The sequence below is a fragment of the Syzygium oleosum genome, unplaced genomic scaffold (assembly GCF_021117445.2).
Source record: "Syzygium oleosum isolate NSW1041296 unplaced genomic scaffold, Sole_v2.1 Sole_v2.03, whole genome shotgun sequence".
Taxonomy (NCBI): Eukaryota; Viridiplantae; Streptophyta; class Magnoliopsida; order Myrtales; family Myrtaceae; genus Syzygium; species Syzygium oleosum.
This window is the reverse complement of record NW_026607487.1, coordinates 7,807,418-7,820,639: the sequence shown is the minus strand read 5'-3', so window position 1 is coordinate 7,820,639 and position 13,222 is coordinate 7,807,418. Positions and strand designations below refer to the sequence as shown.

General features: G+C 43.7%; 1 protein-coding gene across 1 annotated transcript; it reads right to left on the bottom strand.

Annotated features, from left to right (window-relative positions):
- Positions 1–1,392: 1,392 nt before the first annotated feature.
- Positions 1,393–3,208, bottom strand: LOC115668708 (beta-1,6-galactosyltransferase GALT29A-like). The gene has a single exon (XM_030590113.2). It carries the CDS (start codon positions 2,889–2,891, stop codon positions 1,578–1,580), a length of 1,314 nt encoding a protein of 437 aa, XP_030445973.2. The 5' UTR covers positions 2,892–3,208; the 3' UTR covers positions 1,393–1,577.
- Positions 3,209–13,222: the final 10,014 nt, after the last annotated feature.

The window sequence follows — 13,222 nt, the reverse complement described above, 5'->3', positions numbered from 1 at the left end:
ATCGAAAAATAATAAAAAAAAAATATTAAAAATTGCCACGTCAACGGACCGGCGCCGGCCGGCCGGCCAAAAGTGGCCAGATGGACTGAATTGGCACAATTACAAAAGGTTTAGGACTGAATTGGCACAACTGCAATTTTTGGTAATTTTTCTGTTTGTACGTTTGTGACCGTAAAGATCTTTTTATATGGGCAGTTTTTATCGTCGGGACGAGGCTTGATTTTGGTCACGAGTCAATTGAGGATCGAAGGTTTTACTTCAGTCGATTGAAGACTCAATATCTTTAAAAAAAAATCATAATCATGTCTCGAGCTTGTCGTCGGTGGAATTTAGGTTACTGACAACGAGCTCGAGACTCGATTGGAGCTTTTCTTTAAACTATGAAGTTACCAATTGATAACTTAAGTTAATAGGAGGAATGAAATAACATGTATAGAAAGAGCATTTAAACTTGACAGTCAAGCGACGTGAGATATTGCAATACCTCAATTGACTACTAGCAAAAACCTTAGACTCTAGCTCGACACTTATCCAACCTTGAACTTTCGCTTACATTTGCGATGCTCAAAAGTGAAGAGTGGGGTTATTGCAGTTTTGCACTCCACAGCTTTATAAGTTTATGAAAGAACATAGCCTCTCTTTCGAAAGAAATGCACCAAAACTCTCTAACCCCATCGTAAATGTATAATAGAGTTCAAAAAACGGAATCCAAATCTTAAAACTTGTCCGAAAAGTAAAATCGAGTACCAAATTCGCAATTAAGATAGGACTATTTGAATGACTTCGAAGAAGGGGCTCTAAGAGCTTAGCTGAGCTCTAATTCCGACCTTGCGTCGATGCGACGCGCTCACAGCCTCCACGCCGGCCGCCGGCAGCACATACTCCTCAGGACTTCCAAGTTAAAACGTAACCGTCGTGTTCTCTTCCGTCGTTCTTAAGAAACAAAGGGGAAAATGATAGTGAAGGTCACGGCCCATTGGGCCCATCAAACCCATTGGGCCCGCTAAGCCCAAACGGGAACAGCCACCTAAAACGACGGGGAAGTCCGCCGCCTGCTTACGTCGATTATGTACAGAAATGGCAAAGGCAATCATCCCCCTTCCCTGTTCCTCCAAACTCAATTCCTACAAAATGTGCTTCGCGTTGACCACCAGTAAGTATGCATGCGAATCACGTGAGCCTCACGTGGGGTCCATATAATTCAACAATCGAAACCAAGCGAGTTCACGCATCTCGATTGCCTTTAGCAGCCTAGGGACTCGGCTAAGCAGCTAGAGGTTGTGTTCGATACGACGGAACGAAAGAAAAAGAGTCAAGAGTCGGGTCGGAACGGAACGGAACGGGAGAAGAAGAACCTTATCTCTTTGGTATCTTTAACAGCGCCAACAAGGAAGAAGGATCGCGCAGAACGTTTCTTCTTCTTTTGGACAAAGCCAGTGGAAAATTACAGTCGTGGCATGAGCAACCTATGTATCAATTTGTGTGACGAATCGAAGGAGGAAAACAAAATCTACCCCAAGATCCCGAAAAAAAGTTAAAGTTAAAAAAAAAAATGGGCAGCAAAAATCAATCAAATCTCATTGGTAAATAACCACGGGAGGGAACCTGAACTTGTCTGAGATGAACGGGATCGCCTCGGGACGCCTCGCCAGGTCCTGGTACAGATCGTACTCCGCCTCGTAATGGTGCAGCCCCAGCTCGCTCTTCTGGCTCGTGTGGTAATGGTGCTTCGCCGACCCGGATTTCCCGAACCCGAATATGCTGACCCGGTCGCAGATCCCCAGGGCGAGCATCACCGCCTGCATCCCCGAGGAGTAGTGGAAGTTGGCGCCGTCGTGCGCCGCGTCCCACGCCTCCAGCGGCCTCCCCGTCTCCGCCGCGAACCGCCGGAGCGAGTAGGACTTCACTATCCGCGTGCACAGCACGTCGAACCGCGGGTCGGTCACGATCAGCGGGGCCTTGTGGGACGAGTTGCACATCGTGTAGTCGAGGAAGTGCGCCGGCTGGCAAATGTACATCGCTATCGGGACGCCCGGGCCGTACGGGTGGCAGTAGCAGCCTTCCCGCCGCGCGCAGTAGTGCAGGATGTTGCTGTTCACGAAGGAGACGGTGGTCTTCGACCCGACATCGCCCGCGAAATTCTCGATCCTCGCGTTGTTCAATCGGATCACCGCCTCGTGGCTGTCGATCAGCTCGCCATGACCGCTCTGCAATAGGATCCCGCTGTTGCCCACCACCGCGCAGGAGGCGTACCGGCGGTCCGAGGCCGGTCGGCCGTTGTGCCTATCGAGCGGATCCTTCACTAGCCGAATCAGATCGTCCATCACATCCGGCTGAAACCGCCTGTTCCGCGCCCAATCGCGCAGATTCCTCCTGAAATCGAGCCAGAACCGGTAGAACGCCGGCGAGCGTAGCGTCGCGGGCATACCACGGGAGGCCCTCGCGTTCGGGTCGCGGTGGTTGAAGCTCCGCCAAGTGCCGTAGCTCCGGTATCGGCCGCGGCTCTCGAGGTCGTCTTCCAGCAGCTGCTCCGTCTCCTTCTTGAACCACTCCTCCGAGACGTCGATCTCGGCGTACCGAAGCACGGACGAGTTGAGCTCCGGCAGCGGCACTCGCCGCAGCACCGGTCGGGGCGCGCCCTCGAGCTCGGAAGAGCCGAGGACGACGCCGCCGCCGACGCCGCCGCCGCCACGGTGCAGCACGGTGCGGCAGGTGAGGGCGACGGCGAGCAGGGCGAGGAGCAGAATGCTGCACAGGGGGCGGGCCGGCCGCTTCATCGTTCCCGGCGGGGCGGGCGAGGACCGGCGGCGGCGGGGGGCCGCCGACGCTATAGGTGGTGGCGGCGGCGGCGGAGGAGGAGGAGGGGGAGCCGCGCGGTTGAGTCCGGACATGGGGGTCTCAGATCCATGCGAGGGACGGTCAAGAAGCTGGCGAAGAAACCCAAGAACGAAAAATGCAGAGCGGAGGAAGAGCGGTGAGGAATTTAAAGAGGAAGGATGATGAACCCTAATCGAAAGTACTTGGGGGAGAACGTTAATGGAGAGTGATGGCGGGAACTGGTGGAGGCAGGATTGTATAAAGATGAAAAGAGCGAAAGCTGGCGACACGGCAAGAACGACGTTGACACTTCTTGTTCGAATCGAAGTTGGGTTTTGTTTGAACGATTCGTGTTTTGTCGATTTTGAGATTGATTGATGAGGAGGAGGAGGACGACGAGCAATGTTGGGCGGGTAAGTTAGTTATTTTGATTGGGCAAGAAGACCCAAATGGACACGGACTCCTCGTGCCCAAAAGTACTATTGATTCGCCTCCTCGCCACCGCCGCCGCCGTCGAATTAGAGGACGTGATCGAGCCGGGTTCGTTTTGTGAGGGAACTTCGGGATGAGGCGTCTTATGGCGTCGGGTGAAATTCGGCGTGGGATTTCGTCGGATAAGATTAAGGTGACGAGGTGATTGGATCGCTAAGAAAAGCGTGACGTCTCGTGTTCGATTAAAAGAAATGGTTTGATAGCTCATATCAGGAGCGATTCCTCCCCTGATGATGCTCCTAGTGTAGAATGATATGAGTTGCTTTGTGTTTGGGTCGAATAGTTAATAAGTTTGCTAAATCGAAAATTTATATGGCTTGATTATTAGGGGTTGTATAAGGTAAGTTGGTGAAGAACCTCAAGGTACATATTTGTTAATATAATACATGAATTGGTTAATTGTCAAAATAGATCTAAATTTTATTATATGGCGGCTAATTCAATCTTAAATATGCATTTATTTTAAACGTGTCAATTCAGTTATAAACCTATTGACAATTAGCCAATTTCAGAAATTACTGACGAGGACGCCGAACATCCTAAGTGGTATGGCCGGCGCTAACGTAGAAAATTTATGCAATTTTTTAAAAATTTTCTAAATTCTTTATTGATTTATTTTTTTTCTTTTTTCCACTCCCGCAGGCCACTGGCCTGTGGCTAGCGAGGGCTCATATGTGGGCGAAGACCATCGCCTGCCGTCGCCGGTGGAGGGAAATAGGAAAAATGATAAAGGAAAGAAAAGAAAATGAAAAAAGAAAATAAAAAATTTAGAATAACTAAAAAATTTGCAAATATTGTTCATGTCAACGCCGGCCATGCCACGCACTTCGGGAATTTTTTGCCGGAAGGGTTACATTGACAAATCGTCAAAATGTGTAAGACTAAATTGGTACAATCAAAATGATTAAGACCGGCCATCGTGCAATATATTTATGATTTTTTTGATAAATTTCTCATAAATGAACAGGATGAGCAAACCGTGAAACATTGCATTTTTTCCAATTTTGAAGATGATAGAAAAGTTCGGACTCACAAAGGAAACGATGTGCGACTAACTTTCGAGCATCGATAATTTACCATCTTTCTCGTCTTTAAGATCTTTTACGTACTTTGAGAGTTTCATGGTCTAATATACCCAAATCAATTATTGTGTGCAAAGCGTTGTCGTATTAAAAGAAGATCAGCATTGAAATCACCTATATTTTGTTTGATATGACTTTGTTTAAATACCCTTTCGCACCATTTGACTCTTATTTAATGTAAAATACTCAAAACCTTTATATAGACATAGGTATGTGATTTGTAATATAATTTTATAAATTTAACATTGAACCGTGTTGTTTCCTAATTTGTTTTTTTTTTCAGAAATTCTAGTGACATCATTTCAGACACAATAACCTCGTTTTGCTCTTAATTTTTTTTATTATTTTTGGCCAGATGTTGTGGTCTTAGTGAGCACCACACATTCTATTCCACGTGATTGGATCGATTTCTTTTCTGTGAGTTTTTTTAATGTCATCTTGCATTTTTACCTAATAAAAAAAAAAGGCAACTCTTGAAAAGTTCTTGCTAACTTCCACAACGATCGATTCGCATGTATCGTCGATTGAGACGTGCAAGCGATTTTTTAATTATTTTTTTCATTTTTTTTTAGCCATGGACCTACCAAACGAGTTTAATCATTTGTTATCTCGTGCACATAACCCCTCGCTTTTATCCAAATACAGCCTGTCGTCGGCCAGATTGGGCAGAGTTATGGGAGAAACAAGAATTACGTAATTCACGAATAATCAATTTAGGAGCCAAAACAAGACAAGCAAGCCCAAAAAAAAAAAAAGAATTAGCAAAATTGGAAAGCGGCCGACCTCGTTCGGACCCATCTAGGGCAGAAGATGACTAGACAGTGACCATATGCCTAATTAATTTATTCGGGTCGATTGTATCGAGGGTGACCTTTACCTGGCCAGATTGCTATACTTTATAGCAATAATTCCATTAAAATAAATGAATAAAAATCAGAGACGATGATGATTCCTTCACTAGATCTAGAATAATACCTTGGATTCGAGTCCAACTTTGGAATCTTTAAACAATAATTTGGACCAACACTTTCGATTGGAAAGACCTAGGTCCCTTCATCTATGGGTCGATTGTTTTTTTTTTTTTTGAAATTTATTACATAATTTGAATTTCGAAAATCAAGAATTCTCCTGGTGCGGGTCAAAAAATTGTTAATGTCCTCGTTAAATTGTCGTAAGATGGTTTAAATTTTATTAATTAAACCGCCGGAAGGAATTGACTTCCAATAATTTTCTCTTTGTCCGACTTCCGGAAACTTGGCTGTAAATTGGAAAGGGACAACTAAAAAGACAAAAATTGTATCACGTACGCGCCGGACATTAAAATCAATTATGCCCACTTGATCACAAGATCGCCTATTTTCAATGTCGAGCAAAGACGATCGATGTTGATTGTATTAGTAGCTATTCAAAAGACGGATTTAAGGGTTCCATCATTTGTCTAAACTCCCGTCTTCTTCGTCAGTTTTCTCTACATTGAATAGTGCTGAGTATTGGTTCTATCGTCACTTGAAAATTATGGCTCGTTGATTTTGTAAAGTCAAACAAGATTGATTTGACAAAGGTCGAGATTCCCTAAGTTTGGAGACAAAGAAAAATTGATTGAGTAGCCCGTATCTACAAGGAAATAGTAGGTAAATCTCAAGGCGTCCATTTGCCGCACAAGTTACTCTTGATAACATGTTGCGATGCAGACACCCTTTTGCAATAGTGAATCGTACAATATTCACTCACGAGTTTTATGCGACCGTGTATATAAAATGAAATTCTTGCTCTTCGATTCATTTGAATTAGGAATTAAACTTGGAAGGGAAAACAATATTTGAAATTTCGAAATACCTTTCATATGATATTAAATCAAATCGCAAGCCTTTGATAACGGGAGCATTGCAATCCGAAACCTTTTTAAGCAAGAATGCAATAAAATTCATTCGATCATGTCTTCGCTACATGTTGCAACGTCGACAATAAAACACCAGGAGATCATAAGAACGATATTGCATGCAGCACAGAGGTCTAGAACTACATCATGCCAATTGGGAAATATTTAAGGTATATTTAAATTTCGACAAAAAAAATCAAAAATTTCCCAAATTTTCCCATTTTCTGAAATGACCACTATTGTCAACGGATAAAACAAGGGAAAATTACAATTAAGGACCCCAAGTAAGGTCGTTTACTCAAAAAAGGACTCCAAATAGACATAGTGTCAAATAAGGGCATGAAGTGTCTAATCAGTTTCAAATAAGGACCCGAAGTGCCCAATTAATTTCAACTAAGGGCCTGGGTTCGCCGGCCAGTCAAATGCTACGCGCCTGGCGAAGCACGTTCTTGTTCCGTGGCCAAACAAGGAACAATTTTGTCTTTTTCTTTCTAATTTTTTTCCTTTTTCTGTTTTTTTCTTTTCATTTTCCTTTTCCTTTTCCTTTTATGTTTTTTTTTCCTCTCTTCCCTCCGCTGGCCAAAGCAGGGGTCGACGAAGGTCGCCGGCCTCAGGCAGAGGCCGCTCTCACTTGCGTCGGGCGAGGACCGCGCTCACGAGATTTGGCGAGGGTCACCCTCACCCACCCAGCCCAGGCGAGGGCCACCCTCATCGGCGTCGAGAGAGGACGGCCCTCGCCTGGGCTGGGCAGGCGAGGGCGACCCTCGTCGGCCTTGCCCAGGCGAGGACGACCCTCGCCAGCCCAGGCGAGGGCGGCCCTCGCCCGACACCAGCGAGGGTAGCCTCCGCCTCAGGCCGGAGACCTCCGCCGGCCCTGGCTATGGCCGGCGGAGGGAAGAGAGGAAAAAAAAAACAGAAAAGGAAAAGGAAAAGAAAAGGACGAAACTGTCATTGTTCCGATCGCCGGAACAGTAACATGCTCGCCGGCCGGTGAGTATTTGACCGGCCGGCGAACCCAAGCCCTTACTTGAGACTAATTGGGCACTTCAGACTCTTATTTGACATTATGTTCACTTGAGATCCTTTTTTGAGAAAAAGACCCTACTTGGGGTCCTTAATTGGAATTTTCTCATAAAACAATGAGATCTAATTGGCTTTCATAGCCGGCAATGCAGCCATATAGTTCCAACTTTATAATTGAAAAAATAAAAAAAATATTTTTCTGACCAGTATAATATCTTTCCCTAGGACGTGAAGTAATTGCGATTTTCGACAATGTGGTAGTTACATCAGACCCCAAAAAAAGAAAAGGAAAAGAAAAGAAAAAACGTGGTGATTACATTCTAGGAATTATCATCTAAAAATTTGAATATTCGTGGTCAACCTTTCGTTCGTGCTAATGGACGTCACTTCCCCTTTTCCTTACGATTTCGGGAGATCCCTCTTCGAGAAATTTGCCCGAGTTCGCGCCTCAGCGATACACCCGATCTGTAAATTGGAAATCAAAGCTTTGTTTATTTGATGAAAAATAAATAATTTAAAAAACATTTTTTCCAAAAAATCGATCGCTCGTATCGCTTGAAATGATTAGTCAATGAAAAATATTATCATTATCAACAACAATTTATGTCTAAACATTAAACGATCGCTTTTTTGGGAAACGATTTCTACATCATTCATTTTTCGCGAAAGAAATCAAGCCCTGGCCATAAATTTTGTTCTACGTGGGAAAATGAAACGATAAATTAATAACAATCATAAGCATTACTGAATATTCTCCAAATTTCTGGCTATAAAATAATATTAATCCATGTTGGTTATTTGAAAACTCGTCCCTTGATTCTCTCTAATTAAAATATTAGAAATTTCCTAAATATTGGAGCTGATGGGTTGTGGTATCTGGGGAAGGTTTTTTTTTCAGATAATGATGCTTAAAGGAAGATGAATGAAAAGCGTACCTTTCGAGATGACGCCCTTGCTTACGACATTTTTGGATTAGTATGTAGTTTGTCAAAAGTGCGCCGTGTGAAAAGATCGACGATTTATCATGAAAAATTTAGTACGATGTCAATGTCGGAATATAATGCACCCACGTTTATCATCTAATTAAAATTATTCAGTTTCAAATGTGAATTACCCCAGATGAGCACGCAGAACACGTTGATTACAAGTTACAACTCCTTTCCGCTATTTTGTCAATTTTGTGCAAAAAATTGTCTAAGTCAATTTCTCTAGTGGCTTCCTGAGAGAAGTTAAAGGAAAATAATATATATATATCTCGAGTTAGGGATATATATCCAATTAAACATTTACGTGAAATTCTAATATAATCTTTTTGGCCAATTACCGTAAGTGATCAATGAGGAAGCGCCTAGTTATCGTCAGTCGTCCTACGTGGCACACTGACGTGGACAACTTGTAGATCGCGAAGTTAGTGATTTCCGACAATAATTGGTCGGAAGAACTATATTCGAATTTCGCACAAAGATTTAGGATTTAATTGGCCATATTGAAAAGTTTATGACTAAATTGGCAGCCGTACAACAGGTTTAAGACCGATTGGATAATTTTCCCCCTTGGTTAGGGTGTAAGGGCCCGTTTGGTTAGGCTTTGGGGGAATGTCATTGGGAAAATGCAAAGGCCTTCGAGTTAAAGTGATTTTCCGAAATGCAAGTAATATTTGGTAAAGTGTATTTTAAAAACACATTGATATGTAACTTTGACTTAAATGCTCTTTGGTAAAAACTACATTTTGTAATGGACTTTTAATAATTTTTTTTAAAAAAATAAGTCTCAAACTATTTCTAGTTGAGCTTAGCTATCAGCGCGCCAAAACGGCCATCGGCCAGCCTCGCCTGGGGTCACCCTACCTTAGGCGGCGTCACCTAGGGTCGCATGACCTAGTTCAACGGTTACCTGGGTCACGCGACCCAAGCGATGCCTGAAGTCGCGCGACTGCAGGTGACGGTGGCCGTGGTCACACAACCCCTCCGACGATGGTTGCTGACTTTCGTCCAGCTCCGGTCATGCAAACCATGGGGAAGATGAACAGTACCGATGATCAGTGAACGGTGTCAACAGCATTCCAAGAATGTTATTTTTCAAAGGACCTCCGGACCTGCCTTGCACTAAGGCTCCGTTTGATTTAGCATTCCCAATGGGTTTCGACCTTGAAAACCTCTTGGGTAAATGCCGGGGCATTTGGTAAGCATTTCCTATAGGCTTTCGGTCGAAAGCCAGTATTGGGAATGCTCAAAGCTCAAAATTGGTCCAAACTAGTTTTGGGCTTCTAGCATTTGCCAAATGCTGAAACCAATTTTTTCTTCCAAAACTACCTTCACTAATTCTTTAATATTCCGATTTTTTTCCCTCGTTGTTACTGTTCATCTTTTTTGCGAGAGCGCGGTTGACTAGAGCCAACGATGCCAGATCGGGACGGCAAAGGGCCGACGAGGTCGCACGACCCCGGTGATGGCCGCCTGAGGTTGCACGACTGCCCAGGCGATGGCGGCCTGGGTCGCGCGACCTCAGGCGGTTGTTGCCTAGGTCGCACGACCCTTGCCGGGGTTCGCTCGACCTCAGGCGACGGCCGCCGGTGCCAAATATGGCTTGCCAGTGGCTGTAGCCCTTCTCCGGCTCCGGCGAAGGGTAAACTTTTTTTTAATAATAAAAAAATCCCAAAGCCCTTTGCGAAAAAGATTTACCAAACACTACTTGGCCCAAAGTAGCTTCACAATGGATTTTTTACTAAACGCAATTTGCATATCCCCAAGGGACTTTAACCTAAAGGTATTTGCATTCCCCCAAGGCTCATTTGCAAAGTTAAACCAAACGGACCCTAAAGGCCTTTAGAGGACTTTGGAAATGCAATTGCATTTTCCCAAAGTTGAGCAAAAAACGAATCAAATGCATTTTCATTTGGCCAAGAGACTTTAGAATCCCAAAGTCAATTTGCAATGCTGAACCAAACAAGGCTTAAGAGTAATTATTAGATATTAGTTCCGCAATCTTAATGTTACACTTCAATTCAACTGAGAAAAAAAAGCATCGATGATTGATTCGCATGCGTGTTGCCGATTATCATCCTAACCAATTTATTTAGTTAATATTAATCAAAGGATAGGCGATAATAATAATTATAACTATTCATACTGAAAATTAAGTGTTTGCACAACAAAATGACTAACTTTTCGTTATCATGGACAAGTGATAGATTAGTTGATAAGAGCAGAGTTTTTGTGAACAGCAGAAATTATCGATGAAAAGAATTGTCGACAACTTGATGAGTAGTGATGTTTTTGGATATTTAAGCTCTTTTAAATAAAGGGATAAGTGCACTAGAAGTAGGGGCGAGCATGATTTCAGGGTAGAATCGAGAACCGGAGAATCGGACCGATTCCCACCGGTCCCCGCTGAACCGTAACCTAGAAAACCCTAAAATACAATGGAGGAAGGCCTAGATCTATGGTGATTTGCATGTGTTTTGAGAAAGATGATGCTGCTGCGTGTGTTTTGAGAAAGATGTTATTGAAGGCAAAAGCTCCTCATCTCTTCTCAACAATTCCGTCGATATTACCATGGAAAGTTAATGAACCTGTGCAGCCTTCCGAGGGACTAACCCGTTGAGGAAGTGGGATTATTGGCATATTTGGGCAGGCTGAAGTTGTGTGATTGATTTCATTCGTCAGTAAGATGTGCAGCGGTGACAGCACTCCCTAACAGAAAGTAAATTTAAAAGTTACTGATAAAAACTTCTAAACTTGATGCTCAAATACAATGGAGGAAGGCCTAGATCTGAGGTAACTTTTCCCCCTTTAATGTTTCAAATTACAGCTTATCGTTTATCTATTTTGTCATTGGAACACTTCATGGTTCACTTGCTGGTAAACAAAACTCAAAAGTGCTGTCCAATTGCCAGATTTGTTAGATGCAACAAGGACGCTGGCTCCTCGCACCACGTATCACTTTTAAGGATGGTTCTCATGTTTGGAAGATTAAAGTGTGGAAGTTGTCTGTTTTTTCCCTTTGGAGGAGGATACTTTACGGGAAAATTGTCAAATCAGTCCTAAACCTATTGTACGGCGGCCAATTCAGTCCTAAACATTTTAATTTTGCCAATTCAGTCCTAAACCTTTCTAATTCTTGCCAATTCGGTCCTTAGGCTAATTTTGGCCGGCCGAGCGTGGCAGTGGCCGCCGGTCGCGCCGGCCGTCCCGTCCGGCGGCGTGGCCGCCGGCCGTCCGACCAATGCGACGTGGCAATTTTTTATTATTTTTTTAAAAATTTTAATCTTTTTTTTCTTTTTTTCTGTTTTTTTTTCTTTTTTATTCCTCTGGCCGGTCTGGCGACCGGCGGCCGGCCAGAGGGGAGGGCCGGCGAGGTGCCTCACCGCTGCTGAGGCGAGGCCGACCCGGCCAGCAGCGACGAGGCCGACCTCGTCGTTGCCTGGGTCACGATGGCGAGGTCGAGCCTCGCCGGATCTGAGCGAGCTCGACCTCGCCGTCGCCCACAGGTCGCGACGGCGAGGTCGAGCCTCGCTAGATCTGGCGAGGTTCGACCTCGCCGTCATGGCTCGAGCGACAGCGAGATCGGCCTCGTCGCTAACGGCGAGGCGAGGCCCGGCGGCGGCGAGGCCGACCTCGCCTCAGCAGCGGCGAGGCCGGCGAGGTCGACCTCGCCGGCCCTCCCCTCTAGCCGACCGCCGGTCGCCGGTTGCCGGATCGGCCAGAGGAAGAAAAAAGAAAAAAAAAACAGAAAAAAAGATTAAAAAAAGATTAAAATTTTTTAAAAAAATAATAAAAAATTGCCACGTCGGCATGGTCGGACGGCCAGCGGGCCGGCCGCGCCACGTCGGCCAGGCCAAAATTGGCCGGAAGGACCGAATTGGCAAGAATTAGAAAGGTTTAGGACCGAATTGGCAAAATTAAAATGTTTAGGACTGAATTGGCCGCCGTACAATAGGTTTAGGACTGATTTGACAATTTTCCCGATACTTTACGGACTCCTCTCATTTATAAGTGAGAAAAACTAGTGACCTTGCATCACAAATATGGCCGACATATTACAGGACCAAGCACGAGAGTGGGCTCATAGCAGCCATTTTCTAATGTTGGTGTTGTTCTGGTCCTTACTGATTATGGTGGAAGTATAATTGTAGCTTTGTTTTTTTGTATTATTTGGGCTCTAGCTTTTCTGTTGTCATTCTTTTGGGTCTTTTTTCTTGACTAAAAATGAAACAAAACAAAAAGGAAATTAGTCTATTCCCAAGAAGATCCTGAAATCGACCTTGGAATCTATGATAGGTTTCAAGGTATGCAGGGTAGGTTTCAGGTTTCGAAAAATGAGGAACCAGTTCTGACAGGTAGGTTCCGGGTTCCAAGTGGAATCGGGAACTGCTCACCCCTAAGTGGAAGTCCTAAAACTTGTCACGAAAGTGCAATTGAATACTAAAACTTATCAAAAGTGCAATTAAGTTTTAAAACTTGTTAAATTAGTGCAATCAAGTTCTTCTATTAACTCCGTTCAACTTGACTAATAGAAAAAGTTGACGTGGTATTTTTAATTATTTTCACTATTTTACGTGGCGATGAAGTGGCCAAACGACGTCGTTTTGGTCCAAATTTAATTATTTAACAGGAATTTTATTTAAATTATATTAAAAATAAGTTAACTTTAAAAAAAAATAACAAAAAAAGGGAAAAGCCAGGCGAGGGCTGCAAGCCCTCACCTTCTTTTAAAATTTTAAATTTAGCTAAATTTTTAATCTAATAATTTATATAAAATTTAGATAAAAAGTCAAACTTAGACCAAAACGACATTGTTTTAACATTATTTTTTTTTTACCAAAAAAAACATTATACTTCATGTTTTGGCCACGTCATTAAGGACAAAGATAGAGGGTCGCATGAAAACTTTATATAGAATGTCTTTCGTGAAAAAATATTAGCTATAT

What these genes read in the sequence shown, in the direction of transcription:
- LOC115668708 (XM_030590113.2), bottom strand. Translation starts at nt 2,891, where the DNA reads ATGTCCGGACTCAACCGCGCGGCTCCCCCTCCTCCTCCTCCGCCGCCG.